We start from the raw sequence: 18,625 nt of genomic DNA, 5'->3' as shown, positions 1-18,625 counted from the left end.
ATTGGTTGCTTTCTTGTATGTGCCCTGGTTGGAGATTGAATCCGCAACCTTGGCATATGGGGAGGATACTCTAACCAACTGAGTTACCCATCCAGGGCCACATTTGTCTTTTCGAATTAGTGTGTTTAATTTCTTCGGATAAATACCCAGAGGTGGAATTGCCAGGTCATAAGATAGTTCTATTTTTATTTTTTTGAGGAACCTCCATACTGTTTTCCTTAGTAGCTGCACCAGCTTACAATCCCAGCAACAGTGCATGATGGTCCCCTTTCCTCCACATCCTCGCCAATACATTGTATATTGATTTATTGGTACTAGCCATTCTGACAGGTGTGAGGTATTATCTCATTGTGGTTTTAATCTATATTTTCCTGATGATTAGTGATGTTGTGCATCTTTTCATGTGTCTATTGGCCATCTGTATGCCCTCTTCGAAGAAGTGTCTATTCAGGTCCTATGCTCACTGCCCTCATCTGGCTTCCCAGTGTGAGAAGTCACTGGAGAGGAGATCACCATGGTTTCAGCTGTGCAAGTCCAGGATCTGGTTTGTGTTTATCCAGCACACACACTAATTACTCAAGAGTTCATGGGTGAATCACTAAGGGTACCAATTTGTCAATTTTCATCTGTAACTTTAAGTTATAAAATGTATTCCATTTGTGCCTACTGTTAAACTCTCAACACCCTTATCAAGATATTTGAGAGGCCAAATTTGAAATCAAGAGTTTGTTTGCTGAGCAGGGAATCAGAGAAAAAGGCATAAGTGAGTTGAGAGGCCATGGAGTTTTGATGAAACACCCATAAACCTATGAGTGTGCTCCTTTCTATGAATCAGATGCTGCCAGATTCATGTTACATATAGGGTGGTAGCTGGAGGACTCTAAGGATCCTTCAGTGGGAGGCTCCACTCCCCCCATTTATTCCCTGTAAATAAGCACCATCAAAATTTTGCCTCTTATTTGCTCCTTTGTTTTGTAACCTCCTTGCTTTTCACTTCCTTCCGTTCGTATATTCTAAGTATGGTTATAAATGTAAGCAAGGGAGTGCCTTGTAGTTTCCTTTCACCTGTTGGTAGTTGTTAACACCATAGCCATATTAATTGGCTTTGGACACATCTAGAGACTAGACCATAAGCCAAGTTATTTCTACTGATGGGTTTTTATTAGAAGTAACCAGCCCTGGAAATTGGGGGTTTAGGGATGAAGAAGAGTTGCATCTCAGCATATTGATAACCCCTAAAAGATATCAAAGGTCACCTCCTTTTATTGTTTAGTATTTTTAATCCCCACCTGAGGATATATTTATTGATTTTAGAGAAGAAGGGAAAGAGAGAGAGAGAGAGACAAACATGAATCCGTTGCCTACCCAAAGCACCAGGGAACAGGCTCCTTGACCTACAACTTAGGTCAGGGCAAATACTGTATTTTGCCATGTATAATATACATTTTTTGCCTAAGTTTTTGAGGGGAAAATAAGGATGCGCATTATACACGGGTAGTACAAATCCCATATATATATATAAATGTTTTAAATTCTTTTATTTTTGCTTATGCATTAAAAGTAACTCTAGAAAGCAATAACGGTATCTGTATGTTCAAAAATAAATGCTAAAATTCTTTTATAATACAATAAACAAGTATCTAAATATAAATAAATAATAGAATTAAAAAATTAAAATGAAAGATTTTTTTCCCTGAAAGTTTGGGCCAAAAAACATGAGTGCGCAGTATACACGTCAAAATACGGTATTTGCCCTTACAGGAATCAAACCTACAACCTCTTGGTGTAGGGGAGGATGCTCCACCAATTGAACCACCTAGTCAGGACAAAGGCCATTTCCTCTTAAAAACTGTTTCTGACACACACCTCTCAAGACCACTGTCTCCTTCATGTACTCTGACCACACTTCTGTCAGATCCTCTGTAACTATATGCTGTTATTTGTAAAGTTGTCTGCCCCTTGGCGCACCCTCTTACACTAAGCTGTAAAGACCTCTGGAACCCATACCTAGTCTGTCTGTCTTGAATTCCCGACTAACGCAACAAGTTGAATTCATAACTTGAATGGGACATAGGTGTCCTATAAGAAAAGTCTCTTCCTTCCCCATCCGAGCCGCAGAAGTGCTCTAACTTGGGTAGCAAAGGGCTGACATTTTCAGAGACGAACACTGGCCAGGAGAATTGTTGAGGAGGTGAACTTGCTCAAGGGAGCAAGCAAAGTCAGAAGCCTTGAAAACCCGGCTTCCTCGCCGGAGCAGGAAATCGGTGGAGGGCACTGTCCCCGCGTCTGAAATACACAGAAATAAGCGGAATGGGCCCTGGACCAGTAGCTCAGTTGATTAGAGTACCGTCCTAAAATGCCAAGGGTGAGGACTGGATCTCCAGTCAGGGCACTTACAAGCAGCAACCAGTGAATGCATAAATAAGTGGAGGATAAATCTATATTTCTCTCTCCCCCCTTCCTCTTTCTCTCTAAAAATCATAAATAAAATTAAAAAAAATGAAGAAATAAGTTCAATCAACCTAGCTCCAGGGGAAAGTGGAGGTCCGGGGCGCTAGACTCCACCGTTTCCCCGGCAACAACAGACCCGCCCACCCGTTCTTTGCACTCCTCTCCTCACTTCCTCATCCACCCGGCCTATGGAGGCACAGAACATCGCCAGCTGGGCTGGTGGTTGGAGGACTTCCAGGATCCGTCACTCGGAGGCTCCACCTACCTATCTACGCAGCCGGGAGCTGAGCTGCCCTGCGCTGAGGTTTTGCTGGAAGCTCGGCAGGCAGTTGCGGTCGGTGAGGAGGGGCGGGAGCCCCAGCGTCTCGTATCCTGGGCTCGGGCCCCATCCTGGAATGCCACAGAAAGACCTCGGACTCTGATTTATCCTGCCCAGCCAGTCCTTGAGACCAGGTGACTGAGGCTCCGGTTCTGGACACCGGAGTTCCCTGCGCTGTGGACTTCCTGGGGGGAATGGGTACCGGGGCTGCGATGTGAGCAAATTTTTGGTTTGGGTGTGTTTAAACGAGTTTGGGATGGGGTGGGGTTCTTTATGGTCCCTGGCATCAGTTCTTTGAGGGCCACCGTGACATATCTGTCCGTTTTACTTCCGGGCCCTTGTGCTGTTTCGGGTTTTCCTGGAATTATATAAACCTTTCTGCAGGCAGCCTTCGTATCTCAAAGGCCCACCCCGTGAGGTGTCAACCCATCCTGTAAGACTAGATAGTTATGTAAGCCCCCAGGCGCTGTGCGTAGCCCTTACCACCTACCTTTTGGGGGGCTACTTTCAGTATATTCCCAATCAGGCAGAACGGTATTGGGTAAAAACATTGATTTTGGAGTGGCACAGGTCTGGTTTCCAATCAAGGGTTCACTATATAGCAATAATGTACCTACCATTGACAAGTTACCCTTCTGATCCTCAGATCCTACAGATTCTTCACCTGCAAAGTGATGAAAATGTCTATCTTTCAGTGTCTCTATTAAAATAAGAACACGAGGCACACAGGCCAGCTTCTACATGTAATGAGCACAGGGGCCTTTGCATATGACGGTGCTCTCTGAGAGACACTTTTCAGCAAGCAGCACTTTTATTATTATCCTTATGTACATGGGACTGGGCAAGACCTTTACTCTGTGCCCTATTGAAAACAGAATTTAATTGGCTGAGGACAAAGTGGTTGCTTTTGGGAGGTTTTTGGAGAACAGTGCAGGATGACTGTCTTCACTGGAAATGTACAAACATACAAACATAAATTTTACCATTTTAACCATTTTTAAATGTATAATTGAGTGGCATTCACATTGTCCTGCAACCATCACTGCAGTCCATGGCTGGAACTTCCAAAACTGAAACTCTGTAGCCATTAAACAATACCCGCCCCCTTCTGCTGTCTCCACAGCCCTTGGCAACCACTGTCCAATTTTCTGTCTCTGAGTTTGACTGCACAAGGCACCTCACGTAAGTGGAATCATTCAATATTTGTCCTTTTGTATCTGGCTTATAGAAATTCCATTTTGAAGACAAACTTCCTTATGAAAACAACTTGAATGCAGAGCCAGAGGAGGAACCCAATTACCTTTTTGTCATCTTTTTATCTGTAATACAGAAACCTAATAGAAGACATTTTAAATTTTGTTAAGAGAAACTTCTTAAAAGCATATCACCTTCAATGAGTAAACATGTCTGAATACTACATACTTAGACTGTATCCTTAACGCCTGTCCTTGCTCACTTAAGCTTTTGTTTTTCAGCTCAAATCCCAAATGAAAATGTTTGAGAGCATTGACTCTACAGCCACAAAATCTGGCCCAGATCTTTGGGCTGAAATCTGTTCCTGCCTGCCAAATCCTGACCAAGAGGATGGTGCCAAAAATGCCTTCTCAGACTCCTTTATAGATTCTTACCCTGCAGGCACAAGCCAGAGGGAGGCCCCAGCCTTTGCTACCCAGCCAGCCACAAAGCCCTGGGCTCCCTTGCAGGATTCAGAAGTGTATTTAGCATCTCTAGGTAAGTTAGATGGCTTTTTTTTTTTTTTTTTAATTGTAAACTGATGGCTTTAAGGAGGCTTGTTGAAATTCTTTTACATCAAACCTGGTTTTCTGTTCTTAAAAAATACGTATTTTTGTCCTCACCACATGTATCTGTCAGGTATAAGTCTAGGGGGTGTTTCAGGTTGGTTGTGGGAAGGACCCCCTTTTCCTTGTCCATCCCTTAATACAGTCTTTATTATTTCTTGCCTCTGTTTTATCTAAATTCTGCTTTATTTCTTGGCATTCTGTAGACCCTCTGCCTACTATTGGTGGCTCATATATTCAAATAACTCCTAAGTATCAAAGCTTTTGCCATCCTGAAAGAAGAGGTCATGGCCCCAGAGCTACATGTAGGTTTCTGATGCTATAGTTTGAAAAACTTATATTAAATAGATCGATGGTTGGAATGGGAGCATGTTGACATAAAATTTATTCTGCATCTTGTTAGCCATTTTATGTTTTATTATTTCCTGAACACATTTTCACTGTCCTGTCCTGTAACCTTAAGTGTAAGTGTTTAGAGAAACTAACGCAGGAAAACACAGGAAAGAGATTGAGGTTGTCCCTTACTAGGGGAAAGAGAAATATTAGTTAAAGGCAGCAATTGCCATGCTTTAAAATTGTGGTACATGTTTATTATTAAACACTCATGCATGTTTTACAAAACCAAACTTGGGAATAATTTTTTGAGGGAGGAAAGACAATTCAGGAAGAAGAAGCTTTTGAGGAAGGAAGTATCAGAGTAGAGTTTACATGAATGCTAAGAAATATCTTGGAAAAACAAAAGGAATTTTGTTAATGGTGTACTGGAGGAAAGAGATACGAGAAAAACATAGGGGGAATGGCGGGTAATGAGATAGATGAGGGTGCAATGTGAGATTTGCCAAAGATACAATAGTAATATTTGTAGCAAGGCCGAGGAGCTTGACATTTCTGCTTTGTGATAGTCAGAACATCTGTTTGATGATGGTAAGAAGAAGCAACACTCTGAAAAAGCTGAAGAATCAGGTCCTTTGGCGTGTTGGTACTCTGTGCCCAGGAGTTATAGGAAACTTTCATGGGTCAGAGACATGGGAGCCGTAAGGTTGGGAAGGCTGACAACTGTACCTTCAGGTGTGATGTTTGTGTCTATAAGTGTGCGTGCGGCCACAGAAGAGGAATCCAAAAAGCTAGTGAAACTAGAGCAGCTCCCCTGATACATAGCACCCCCCTTCCAGGCTAAATTATGTTGCAGATCAGCCTAGTAACTTAGAAATGGTCTTTGTCTCCATCCACGCTACAGTTGGTCATTATATTGGCTGGTACATATGTTTATCTGAAGAACCCACCATGAGATTTTCTTCCAAAAATTGGAGTGATTACAGTTTCAGGATTGGTAGGCTTGGTTTCAGCAAGAAAAGGTTCTAGAGTTAAGAAAATTGGTTCTCCACTGGGACTGGCCACTTCCGGAGCAACTATTTGTTATCCAATTCAGTACATAATAATTGCAAAGGTAACGGGGAAAAGGCATATGCTACAAGCCAGCAAATTATGAAGCAGTGAAATTATTATGGACAAAAAAACAACAGGAAAAAAGTACTCCTTGAACCTAAAGAAATAACTAAGCTCGGAAGCTCTTCTGAAATAGAAGTAGCTGCAAAAACAACTCATGACCTGAAACAGTCAGAGGCTTTGCCAACAAAACTCAGCTCTGAAGTGAAGACCAAATTGGAATCCACCTCAGGTGCTACAGAGTTTATGCCTGACCCGAGCTCATGGATCATGGATAGCCCCATCCAGAAGGTGTAGATATGTACAGCACTAGAAGCTGAAACGTTCTATGTAGAGGACACAAGATGTGTGAAGTTCCAAATAATGAAAAAATCATGTAATGGGTAACTTTGACACATTGAGTATAACTTAATGCAAGCTTACCCCTTAAATCTTCTAATGTATAGTTTGACCAATCACATAAGTGATTAAAACTCACACAGCAAATACAATGCAAACAATATTAAATGATTGGTGAAGAGGCAAGAAGTAGTAGTGTTAGAATGCATTTGATGGCTTTAAAGGGTGTTTATTAAAAAACAAAAATAGATTAAATATGTGAACACTTATGGACTAAAATCTGAAAAAAAAACCCCACACATATGTATGTATATAAATACTACCTCCCCACCCTTTTCTATTTCCCAGAGCTAGAATAAAATATCCATATTTTATTAACAAAAAAAGAGAAACTTTCATGGATTTGGTGATGATTTTGATTGGTTTGGAAAGTCAAAACTCCCCTGATATTTTCTAAAGTCAGTTAAGAAGATGATTAAAATTTCCTTCTCTGAGGAAAGTGAGAACCATTCCTGGATCCTATGGCAGAATCTGAGAGACAACGGCAGGCAGGTCTGGAGTATGTAACGGCAGAGTCTCTGCCTGCCCGGCTGAGATCCCCCTTGATCAGGGACTCAGCACACTCAGAAAGGGGAAGACCTTTTCCAGCACAAAAGAGTGCCTTCCACCTTGACAGCCAAGGCCCGGCAATATAAAGATTGTTTTTATTGGCTTCCAGCCACCAAGATGGAGGCGTAGGTAGACACACTGTGCCTCCTCGCACAACCAAAAGAAGGACAACAACAATTTAAAAACAAAAAACAATCACATCTGACAGAAAATTGAACTGTATGGAAATCTGACAACCAAGGAGATAAAGAGGAAACATTCATCCAGACCGGTAGGAGGGGCGGAGATGGGCAGCTGGGTGGAGAGGACTCGTGGCAACACAGCGGCTGGCGGACCCAGCGAGGTGGAGGATTGTGGAATGGGGCAGGCCAGGCTGCAGCTAGCAGACCCCACAAGGTGACCCCACATTTGTGCATAGATTACCAGGAGGAACGGCGGGGGAGCAAAGCAGACCGCGCAACCTAGGGCTCCAGCGTGGGAAAATAAAACTTCAAACCACTGATTGAAAACAGTCAATGGGGGGATGAGGCAGCAGCAGGAGAAACTCCCAGCCTCACAGGAGAGTTCGTTGGAGAGACCCACAGGGGCCTAGAGCATGCACAAGCCCACCCACTCGGGAATCAGCACCAGAGGGGCCCGATTTGATTGTGGGTAGCAGAGGGAGTGACTGAAAACTGGCAGAGAGTGGAGCAAGCACCATTGCTCCCTCTCGGCCCCTCCCCTACATACAGTGTCAGAGCACAGCAACAGCATTACCTCACCCCAGTGAACACCTAAGGCTCTGCCCCTTTATGTAACAGGCTCACCAAGACAAAAAAATGGCCCAAATGAAAGAACAGATCAAAGCTCCAGAAAAAATACAACTAAGCAACCAAGAGATGGCCAACCTATCAGATGCACAGTTCAAAACACTGGTAATCAGGAAGTTCACAGAATTGGTTGCATTTGGTCACAAATTAGATGAAAAAAATGAAGGCTAAGCTAAGAGAAACAAAGGAAATTGTACAGGGAACCAATAGTGATGGGAAGGAATCTGGAACCCAAATCAATGGTGTGGGCCAGAAGGAAGAAACATCCAACCAGAACAGAATGAAGAAACAAGAATTCAGAAAAATGAGGAGAGGCTGAGGAACCTCCAGGACATCTTGAAACGTTCCAATATCCAAATTATAGGGATACAAGTAGGGGAAGAGGAAGAGCAAACAACTGAAAACTTATTTGAACAAATAATGAAGGAGAACTTCCCCAATCTGGCAAAGGAAATAGACTTCCAGGAAGTCCAGGAAGCTCAGAGTCCCAAGGAAGCTGGACCCAAGGAGGAACACACCAAGGCACATCATCATTAAGTTACCCAAGATTAAGAAGGAGAGAATCTTAGAAGCAGCAAGAGAAAAGGACACGGTTACCTCCAAAGGAGTGCCCATAAGACTGTCAGCTGATTTCTCCAAAGAGACCTTACAGGCAAGAAGGGGCTGGAAAGAAGTATTCCAAGTCATGAAAGGCAAGGACCTACATCCAAGATTGCTCTATCCAGCAAAGCTTTCATTTAGAATGGAAGGGCAGATAAAGTGCTTCTCAGATAAGGTCAAGTTCAAGGAGTTCATCCTCACCAAGCCCTTATTATATGAAATGTTGAAGGGATTTATCTAAGAAAAAGAAGATAAAAACTATGAACAGTAAAAATGACAGCAAACTCACAGCTATTAACAACCACACCTAAAACAAAAACGAAAGCAAACTAAGCAAACAACTAGAACAGGAACAGAACCACAGAAATGGAGATCTCATGGAGGGTTATCAATAGGGGAGTGAGAGGGGGAGAGAGGGGGAAAAGGTATAGAGAATAAGTAGCATAAATGGTAGGTAGAAAATAGATGGGGAGGGTCAGAATAGTATAGGAAATGTAGAAGCCAAAGAACTTATAAGTATGACCCATGGACATGAACTATAGGGGGGGAATGTGGGAGGGAGGGGGTGTGCAGGATGGAGTGGAGTGAAGGGGGGGAAATGGGACAATTGTAATAGCATAATCAATAAATATATTTTTTAAAAAAGATTGTTTTAATTGCCAAATAAACTATATCAAAGAGAATTCACTAAGATCAACACCTAAAAACTTAGCCAGTTTAACATGAGAGAGGCATAATCCTTTTCATATTCTCAAGGAGGAAAAAATTCCTCAAATATTTTACATTTGTCAACTGTAGGTGTTTTACGTGGGTGGGCTCTTGGTGGTAACTTCAGCTACAAAAGGTATTTCTCGTTTTGATCGGTGGCCACTAGCTGATGTAGCTTGCTTAGAAATGACAACAGGATTGCAAATCATAAAGTTTCTATTGGTTCTAGGCTTGATGTCTACTTGCCCAGCCCCCACAAAGCTATCATTTACCCATCTATTATAGGTGAAGGCAGAAGGTACATGATGAGACCTTTTCTTGTATTCTTCAAAAGGGTATATCTGTTCAACAAGTATACTTAAAATGCAAATAAGAGTAATTAAACATCTATCATCAGGAAGCCATATGGATCACTCTCAAAGGGATTACAAGATGTTTGTTTTTATTAGGCTCCCACAAGTTGAGCAACTTGAAAAAGCGTTGGGAGATTCCCTCTCTTCAACCAGGAATTTAATCACACATAGAAAACTTAAAAGTTTCTTATTATTGAGTTCTTATCAAGTCAATTTTAGTGTCTAATGAACCATTGGATCTCTCATCATTTTCTCTAATTCTCATGAGGTTTGGAAACCACTTCATGTCATCGTAGCAAAAAGAAAAACCACATACTCCTCAGAGAGACTATTTTCAAGGAGTTGAAGAAAGATGATAGTATACGCATGTCAAGCCAGAGAAAACAAGCATTCCTTAGAGAGATACCTGCTGGGCTTCTGTGATTTCAAAGGAAACATACCATCAATTTATTTATGAGAATGTATGGCTTTTCCCTTTTCTGGGGTTAAACATTTATTTGATACAATGTAGAGTGAAGACATTGTGCTGGAAAAAGAAAAATGCACATTTTTCTTTATCTGTCGTCCTTAAAGAATTAGCTCTTTTGTACGGAGTATGGATGTACTCAGAGAATGTTTAAGTTGGCATTCACATTTTAAATTTAGTTTCATTTCATATTCAGTTTCCTTGTTAAGCTCCATTTCTTCCTTCTTTAGAGAAGAAACTGAGAAGAATCAAAGGTTCAAACCAGGAAGTGACTTCTAAGGACATGCTTCGAACCCTGGCCCAAGCCAAGAAGGAATGCTGGGATCGGTTCCTCCAGGAAAAGTTAGCATCAGAGTTCTTTGTGGATGGACTTGATTCTGATGAGAGGTAATTCATTCCCAGTCCAGTTCCAGGGAACAGTCTGTTTTACTGTGGGCATTTTTCTCTAAAGAATTCGGGGAGAGCGACATCTGAGTTAAGATATTGGTTGATATCAACATCAGCTTTTCTGAGCTAAAATCATCCTTTGTCAATTTGCTCTATTTGTTCTTAGTACAACAGCAGATTTTTGAGAAAGGGCATTTTGCCAAAAAGCAAATACTCCATCTAACATCTTGATCACAGATTGGATATAGTTGAAAATAAACCACTGTGTTCATTTTTTAAAATATTGATTTTAGATAGAGAGGGAGAGAGATACATCAATTTGTTTTTCCACTTATTTGTGGGTTCATTGTTTGATTCTTGTATGTGCCCTGACCAGGGGTTGAACCCGCAACCTTGGCATATCAAGACTCTCTAACCTACTGAGCTACCTAGGCCAGGGCCAGATATATTTTTTAAAGATTTTATTTATTACAACACAGGCATGTGCCCTGACTGGGATTCAAACCAGTTACCCTTTGGTTCACAGGCCAGTGCTTAATCCACTGAGCCACACCAGCCAGGGCAAGGGCCAGATATTTTTAAGTATAAGTACATCATGCACTTGAGAAAGTACAATAGTATTGAATCAACAACTGGAATTGTCGTCTTACCTCTGAATCTCCATTGCCACACAGAGTTTCTGTCATATTGTAGCCACTCACATTTGTGTACACTAAATGAATGAATTTCTTAAGCATCTACTAACTGAAGGCACTGTGCTTGGTGTCATGGGGCTGGGGTAGAGGGGACATGTAAGGAAGATTAATACCCTCTTGTTTTGTCCTTGGAACTAGCTGGGGAGAGATGACAAATACACATAAAGACTAACAATATGAGGCAGCATAAGAGAAGAGCCAGGTGAGTAGAAGTGATAGAACACTTCTGTGGGAGTTGAGAGACTATTGATTTCCCTGTAGGCTCTGTTGTTTGCACCAGGGAAGGAGACAGAACTTGAACAGTACCTACAGGTGGGCAAGATGCAGAAAGGAGAGAGGGCTTTCTACCGCAAAGCAAGGTAGTGTTTTGGGAAGTGGCTCTGCCACTTAGTGGTTCTATGTTCTTGGGTAAGTAAATTGTATGTGCCTCAATTTCCTCCTCTGTAAAGCGGCAGAAACCTCATAAGGTTATTGTGAGGGTTGAATGAATTACTATGTGTAAAGTGCTTAGGACAGTGCCTGCACATGGAAAGTACTATAAAAATGTTAGCTATTATTAATATGATTCTTCCTAACAGAATTTTAAAGTTCACTAACAAGTTGTTCAAAATAAAGAACAGTGAGGGGAGTAAAAACCTGATTTTTAACAAAAGGTCTTAAGGGAATATGACTTAACCTAAGTTTACAACATATCATTAACATTGATTTTGAGAGTCCCATAGTGTCAGACGAAGATATGGCTGCTGAAATTGTGGACAATGTGCAAATAAAACTTCACAGTTACATTTTACTTTGTAATTTGCAACGTACCTTCACTTACATTATCTTAAATACTTAATCAGCATTTTCTTTTCTTTTCTTTTCTTTTTAACTTTAAGGTGTAAAATGTAATGATTTTTTTAATATATTTATTGATTATGCTACTACAGTTGTCCCATTTCCCCCCCCCTCACTCCACTCCATCCTGCCCACCCCCTCCCTCCCACATTCCCCCCCTACAGTTCATGTCCTTGGGTCATACTTACAAGTTCATTGGCTTCTACATTTCCTACTCTATTCTTACCCTCCCCCTGTCTATTTTCCACCTATCATCTATGCTACTTATTCTCTGTACCTTTCCCCCACTCTCCCCCTCCCACTCCCCTGTGGATAACCCTCCATGTGATCTCCATCTCTATGGTTCTGTTCCTGTTCTAGTTGTTTGCCTAGTTTGCTCTTGTTTTTGTTTTAGGTGTGGTTGTTAATAACTGTGAGTTTGCTGTCATTTTTACTGTTCATAGTTTTTATCTTCTTTTTCTTAGGTAACTCCCTTTAACATTTCCTATAATAAGGGCTTGGTGATGATGAACTTCTTTAACTTGACCTTATCTGAGAAGCACTTTCTCTTCCCTTCCATTCTAAATGATAGCTTTGCTGGATACAGTAATCTTGGATGTAGGTCCTTGCGTTTAATCTTGGGTAACTTAATGATGATGTGCCTTGGTGTGTTCCTCCTTGGGTCCAGCTTCCTTGGGACTCTCTGAGCTTCCTGGACTTCCTGGAAGTCTATTTCCTTTGCCAGATTAGGGAAGTTCTCCTTCATTATTTGTTCAAATAAGTTTTCAATTTCTTGTTTTTTCTCTTCTCCTTCTGGCACCCCTATATTTCGGATGTTGGAACGTTTCAAGATGTCCTGGAGGTTCCTAAGCCTCTCCTCATTTTTCCGAATTCTTGTTTCTTCATTTTTTTTTCTGGTTGGATGTTTCTTTCTTCCTTCTGGTCCACACCGTTGATTTGAGTCCCAGTTTCCTTCGCATCACTATTGGTTCCCTGTACATTTTCCTTTGTTTCTCTTAGCATAGGCTTCATTTTTTCATCTACTTTTCGAACAGATTCAACCAATTCTGTGAGCATCTTGATAACCAGTGTTTTGAACTGTGCATCCGATAGGTTGGCTATCTCTTCCTTGCTTAGTTGTATTTTTTCTGGAGCTTTGAAGTGTTCTGTCATTTGGGCCTTTTTTTTTTTTTTTCTTTTTTGTCTTGGCGTGTCTGTTACTTTAAGGGGCGGAGCCTTAGGTGTTCCCTGGATGGGGGTAACGCTGGTTGCTGCACTGTGACGTTGTATGTGGGGCAGGGGCCGAGAGGGAGCAATGGCGCCTGCTTCACTCTCCTCCAGATTTCAATCTTTCACTCCGCTACCCACAATCAAACTGGGCCCCTCTCGTGCTGGTTCCCGAGTGGGTGGTCTTTTGCACACTCTAGGCCCCTGTGGGTCTCTCCAATGACCTCTCCTGTGAGGCTGGGAGTCTCTCCTGCTGCTGCCCCAACCCCCACGGGCATTTTCAATCAGAGGTCTGAGGCTTTATTTCCCCCGAGCTGGAGCCCTGGGTTACGCGGTCTGCTTTGCTCCCCGCCATTCGTCCCGGTTTATCTATGCGTGAGTGTGGGGCCGCAGGGTCTGCTAGTGGTCGGACTGCCTGCCCCGTTCGTCCCACACTCCGCCAGTCTCAGTCCCGCCACGGCCACATGAGTCCTCTCCGCCCCGGTGCCCATTTCCGCCCCTCCTACCTGTCTGGATGAATGTTTATTTTTTATTTCCTTGGTGTCGGACTTCCTTGCCGTTCGATTTTCTGTCAGTTCTGGTTGTGCGAGGAGGCTCAGTGTGTCTACCTACGCCGCCATCTTGGTTCTCTTTAATCAGCATTTTCTGAGATCCTTTGGAAATCAGTGTGGCATCTAAGGTCAGGGTAGCTACCCTCTCAGGGTTCAGAAAATAATATAAATTTTGCTCTTTTCTGTATTTAAAAGCTCAACCCAATTGAGCTTTTTTCAAAAATATATTTATTGATTATGCTATTACAGTTGTCCCATTTCCCCTCCTTCACTCCACTCCATCCTGCACACCCCCTCCCTCCCACATTCCCCCCCTGTAGTTCATGTCCATGGGTCATACATATAAGTTCTTTGGCTTCTACATTTCCTATACTATCCTTACCCTCTCCCTGTCTATTTTCTACCTACCATTTATGCTACTTATTCTCTGTACCTCTCCCCCGCTCCCCCTCCCACTCCCCTGTGGATAACCCTCCATGTGATCTCCATTTCTGTGGTTCTGTTCCTGTTCTAGTTGTTTGCTTGGTTTGCTTTTGTTTTTGTTTTGGGTATGGTTGTTAATAACTGTGAGTTTGCTGTCATTTTTACTGTTCATAGTTTTGATCTTCTTTTTCTTAGATAAATCCCTTCAACATTTGATAGAATAAGGGTTTGCTGATGATGAACTCCTTGAACTTGACCTTATCTGAGAAGCACTTTATCTGCCCTTCCATTCTAAATGATAGCTTTGCTGGATAGAGCAATCTTGGATGTAGGTCCTTGCCTTTCATGACTTGGAATACTTCTTGCCAGCCCCTTCTTGCCTGTAAGGTCTCTTTTGAGAAATCAGTTGACAGTCTTATGGGCACTCCTTTGGAGGTAACCGTGTCCTTTTCTCTTGCTGCTTCTAAGATTCTCTCCTTCTTAATCTTGGGTAACTTAATGATGATGTGCCTTAGTGTGTTCCTCCTTGGGTCTAGCTTCCTTGGGACTCTCTGAGCTTCCTGGACTTCCTGGAAGTCTATTTCCGTTGCCAGATTAGGGAAGTTCTCCTTCATTATTTGTTCAAGTAAGTTTTCAATTTTTTGTTCTTCCTCTTCTCCTTCTGGTGCCCCTATAATTCAGATGTTGGAACATTTAAAGATGTCCTGGAGGTTCCTAAGCCTCTCCTCATTTTTTGGAATTCTTGTTTCTTCATTCTGTTCTGGATGGATGTTTCTTCCTTCTGGTCCACATGGTTGATTTGAGTCCCAGATTCCTTCCCATCACTATTGGTTCCCTGTACAATTTCCTTTATTTCTCTTAGCTTAGCCTTCATTTTTTTCATCTAATTTGTGACCAAATGCAACCAATTCTGTGAACTTCCTGATTACCAGTGTTTTGAACTGTGCATCTGATAGGTTGGCCATCTCTTGGTTGCTTAGTTGTATTTTTTCTGGAGCTTTGATCTTTTCTTTCATTTGGGCCATTTTTTTGTCTTGGTGAGCCTGTTACATAAAGGGGCAGAGCCTTAGGTGTTCACTGGGGTGAGGTAATGCTGTTGCTGTGCTCTGACACTGTATGTAGGGGAGGGGCCGAGAGGGAGCAATGGTGCTTGCTCCACTCTCTGCCAGTTTTCAGTCACTCCCTCTGCTACCCACAATCAAATCGGGCCCCTCTGGTGCTGATTCCCGAGTGGGTGGGCTTGTGCATGCTCTAGGCCCCTGTGGGTCTCTCCAATGAACTCTCCTGTGAGGCTGGGAGTTTCTCCTGCTGCTGCCTCATCCCCCACAGGTGTTTTCAATCAGTGGTTTGAGGCTTTATTTTCCCTGAGCTGGAGCCCTGGGTTGTGGGGTCTGTCATCCTGTCCACCAGCTGCTGCCTTGCTGGACAGCTGCAGCTTTGCCCGCCCCACTCCACAATCTGCCACCTCGCTGGGCCGGCCAGCTGCCACCTTGCCACAAGTCCTCTCCGCCTGACTGCCCATTTCCGCCCTCCTACCAGTCTGGATGAATGTTTCTTCTTTATCTCCTTGGTTCTTGGACTTCCATGCAGTTTGATTTTCTGTCAGTTCTGGTTGTTTTTTGTTTTTCAATTGTTGTTGTCTTTCTTTTGGTTGTGCGAGGAGGCACAGTGTGTCTACCTACGCCTCTATCTTGGCCGGAAGTCCTCCCAATTAAGGTTTAAACTGTCCTGAACACAAAAGACTTGAAGACGACAGGTTCTTGACTCACTAATTATTTGGTATTATATTCTCTCCCCTTGAATATTTACCTCTTCTCCAGTCTTAAGATGAAAAGATAAAACTTCCTTTTGCCTAATTCTAAACCAGGAATTCTTTTTCTCTGAAATCAGATCAGCACCAAGGCTCGTTAACATTTCTGTGTATTTATTAATACCGAAAATAATGTGGTTTTCCCTTCTGTATAGAACTAATTGAAGTAATTCTATGAAAAGTGTGGTAGATGAAGATTAAACACCTGTGTAGCATCTGAGTCTCCGAGCTGTGGGCACTTGTTCCCCAAGCCTACATCTGTGGGGACACTTCTATCGTTGTTCAGAGCAAGCACCAGCAAACAGTAGATATGCATTTGTTTTCAAACTTCAAAATTTATGTTTCAGAAAGAGGCCATTTTGTAGGGGAATTGTGCTTTTTCCCCTACGTGAAGGCCAGATAGGCAACCCTCATCATGGTCTGCTTTTGGCAAGGGAGTGATGGGCTAAGAAATTCCACTGAGTACAACATAAATCCCCCACAGCTGAGTCCCCCATACACTGACAGGTGTTTTAAATCTGCTGGTTATGGCTTAAGACTATGTGCTATTGAGGAACATAGAATGAAATTAACATTATTTCTGGTCACTTATAACTTACTGTGAATGTCTAATAGCCCTCTAGTGAGCTTCCTGTGTACTTACGGAAAGTGGGAGGAGAACACTTCTCCCCTCCCCACAGATCCAAACAAAAAAAGGGCCTTCTGGCGTAGTGGCCCTTCCTTTTCTTAGGGAACATGCCGCCCAGATGTTCCCATCTTGGGGAGGTGCTGTAGGGTAACTAAACAAACAAAACTGCAGTTGGGGCAACTAAGCATACTTGTCTCAGACGGCCTCAGGTATACGATTTCAAGATGCTCAGGTTTCTGCCTCACTAATAATTTGGTATTTATTTGAATGTTTCCTTCCCTTGACAGTTTCTCTCCTCTCCAGTTTTGAGGGGGAAAAAAGTCAGAACTGAGGCATAAGCTCTTCAGCTGTTCTCATCAAGCCTTCAGAGGCTCTGCCTTTGAAGGGGGCCTGATGCTGCTGATAGCCAAAATGCCCACCAGGGGGTATATTATGCCTGGGAGCTGCCAGGATGCACAGCTGTCAGAGGAATATCGCTGTTCTCCCCACATTAGCAGGGAAAAACAATTGTAGGAAGAAATTGGTTGTGGGTGGGAAGGCAGTGTTTGAGTAACAGAGATAATCATTAAGTAATTAATCTTCAACGTCTGATGTAGTCACCCTTTTCTCTTGCTCTTTCCTAGCACCTTGGAACATTTCAAGAGGTGGCTCCAGCCAGATAAAGTAGCCATCAGTACAGAGGAGGTCCAGTATCTGATTCCTCCAGATTCGCAGGTTGAGAAGCCAGTGGCTGAAGACGAGCCAGCGTCAGAGGAACAATAAATTACACACACTTACACACTTTCACACACATGTGCTTGTGCTTGTTGAGTCCAGAGGGAACAGTGGAGAGCTCAGCAGCAGCAGCAGCAGCAGCCAAGAGAAAACTTGGGAGGGAGAAAACCCACCCTTCCACTCAACAAAGCAAACAGCTGTGGGCCCCTGAGGACTTGCTTGGGGCTGGCATGTGTGACTGTCTTTTATGAAGTGACTGACCCAGTGCGTCCTGGATCAAACTGCTTTCCTGTATGCCTCACAGCTTGCTTGAGCTCTGGTGCTGCAGGTGAGATGTCTGCTAAGAATCTAGTGAAGGACCCAGCTATAAGCGTGTTTGGAGAAACCGATGCCTTTGTGTATCATGTATAAGTTAAGTGAGCCATATTTTTCCTTGCCTCTTCTGGATTTTTGTGCCTGTGTCCCAAGCATTCCGTGGTAGCTGGTCCAGAGTGAGTGGGGGCCAAGGAAAGTGAAGTCTGCCTCCTTAAATCCAAGTCCCATTCAGGGATTCTCTAACAATAATAAATGTGGGGACTTTAGGAAAAGAGCCTGGGCTTCTCCTTTGTCTGATTTGTTCCTTGTGGGGAAATGGACAAAAGAAGTATGAAAAGGCGGGTGTGTAATTTTTTAAAAATTTCATGTGGGGTTGCTTCCTTTACTTCCTCCTGCATTTAAAAAGGGCTAAGTTCCAAATTAGATTTGCAAGTATGGTTTTGGTATTTGACACCACTGCTTAAATAGTCCCCTGCCTGCTACTTGTAGCAGTTTTTTTGGCTGAGCCCATAGCTCCCCTCCTTGTTTTGTGGTGTTCTTGTTTAGTTTGTGGTGTCCACATAAAACTTCTCTCATCAGAACAGCTGTATGTGTGATGCAGTTGACCTGATGCCTCCCAGAGAAATGCTCCCAGGCAGTGGGGAGGTAAAAACAAATGCATGCCAATGCAGGAGACCTGGAAACTTCTGTCAGCCTTGTTTTTAACATGTGCCCTCTGACAAGCCAAACCTGGGCACTCTGAGGGTACACATCTGAGGCCATAGCTCCACAGAGCTGCTTCCTGGGTAACAGATTCGTAGTCCCTAATGATGAGCAGGTTGGGCATAAAGATCTTTGCAGAATTTGCTCATTCCTTTTTTTAAATTGAACTTATTGGGGTGACATTGGTTCACAAAGCCATACAGGCTTCAAATGTACAACTCAACAAAACATCATCTACACACTGCATTGGGCGCCCGTCGCCCGAAGCAAAGTCCCTTTCCATCCCCTTTTATCCTCCCTTTGCCCACCTCCCCCTACCCTCCCACCCCCCTTCCCTCTGGCCATCACCACACTATTGTCTGTGTCTACGGGTTATACATATATGAGTCGTATGCTCTTCAGCCAACCCCTTTACCTTCTTTCATCCAGCCCTCCAACTCTCCTCCACTCTGACAGCT

General features: G+C 42.9%; 1 protein-coding gene and 1 pseudogene across 6 annotated transcripts; both read left to right on the top strand.

Annotated features, from left to right (window-relative positions):
* The first annotated feature begins 2,729 nt into the window (after positions 1–2,729).
* Positions 2,730–17,739, top strand: CCDC32 (coiled-coil domain containing 32). Of its 6 annotated transcripts, XM_045202041.2 has the most exons (6): positions 2,730–2,904; positions 3,894–3,952; positions 4,246–4,501; positions 10,130–10,286; positions 11,243–11,293; positions 17,060–17,739. In XM_045202041.2, the coding sequence occupies exons 3-6, from the start codon at positions 4,258–4,260 to the stop codon at positions 17,196–17,198; spliced, it is 591 nt and encodes a 196-aa protein (XP_045057976.2). In that variant the 5' UTR covers positions 2,730–2,904; positions 3,894–3,952; positions 4,246–4,257; the 3' UTR covers positions 17,199–17,739. The 6 variants fall into 6 exon arrangements, with proteins under 6 accessions (XP_045057976.2, XP_045057975.2, XP_045057977.2 ...); XM_045202040.2 differs by lacking the exon at positions 3,894–3,952; XM_045202042.2 differs by lacking the exon at positions 3,894–3,952 and having other exon boundaries at positions 11,243–11,340.
* Positions 4,527–6,335, top strand: LOC112311836 (MICOS complex subunit MIC27 pseudogene; annotated as a pseudogene).
* Positions 17,740–18,625: the final 886 nt, after the last annotated feature.

The sequence above is a fragment of the Desmodus rotundus genome, chromosome 7 (assembly GCF_022682495.2).
Source record: "Desmodus rotundus isolate HL8 chromosome 7, HLdesRot8A.1, whole genome shotgun sequence".
NCBI lineage: Eukaryota > Metazoa > Chordata > Mammalia > Chiroptera > Phyllostomidae > Desmodus > Desmodus rotundus.
This window is presented reverse-complemented; position numbering and strand designations above follow the sequence as displayed.

Coding starts and splice junctions, on each gene's coding strand:
- CCDC32 (XM_045202040.2), top strand. CDS start 4,258: ATGAAAATGTTTGAGAGCATTGACTCTACAGCCACAAAATCTGGCCCA. Junction 4,502..10,129: donor AGTGTATTTAGCATCTCTAG/GTAAGTTAGATG, acceptor TTCCTTCTTTAG/AGAAGAAACTGAGAAGAATC. Junction 10,287..11,242: donor GGACTTGATTCTGATGAGAG/GTAATTCATTCC, acceptor ATTTCCCTGTAG/GCTCTGTTGTTTGCACCAGG.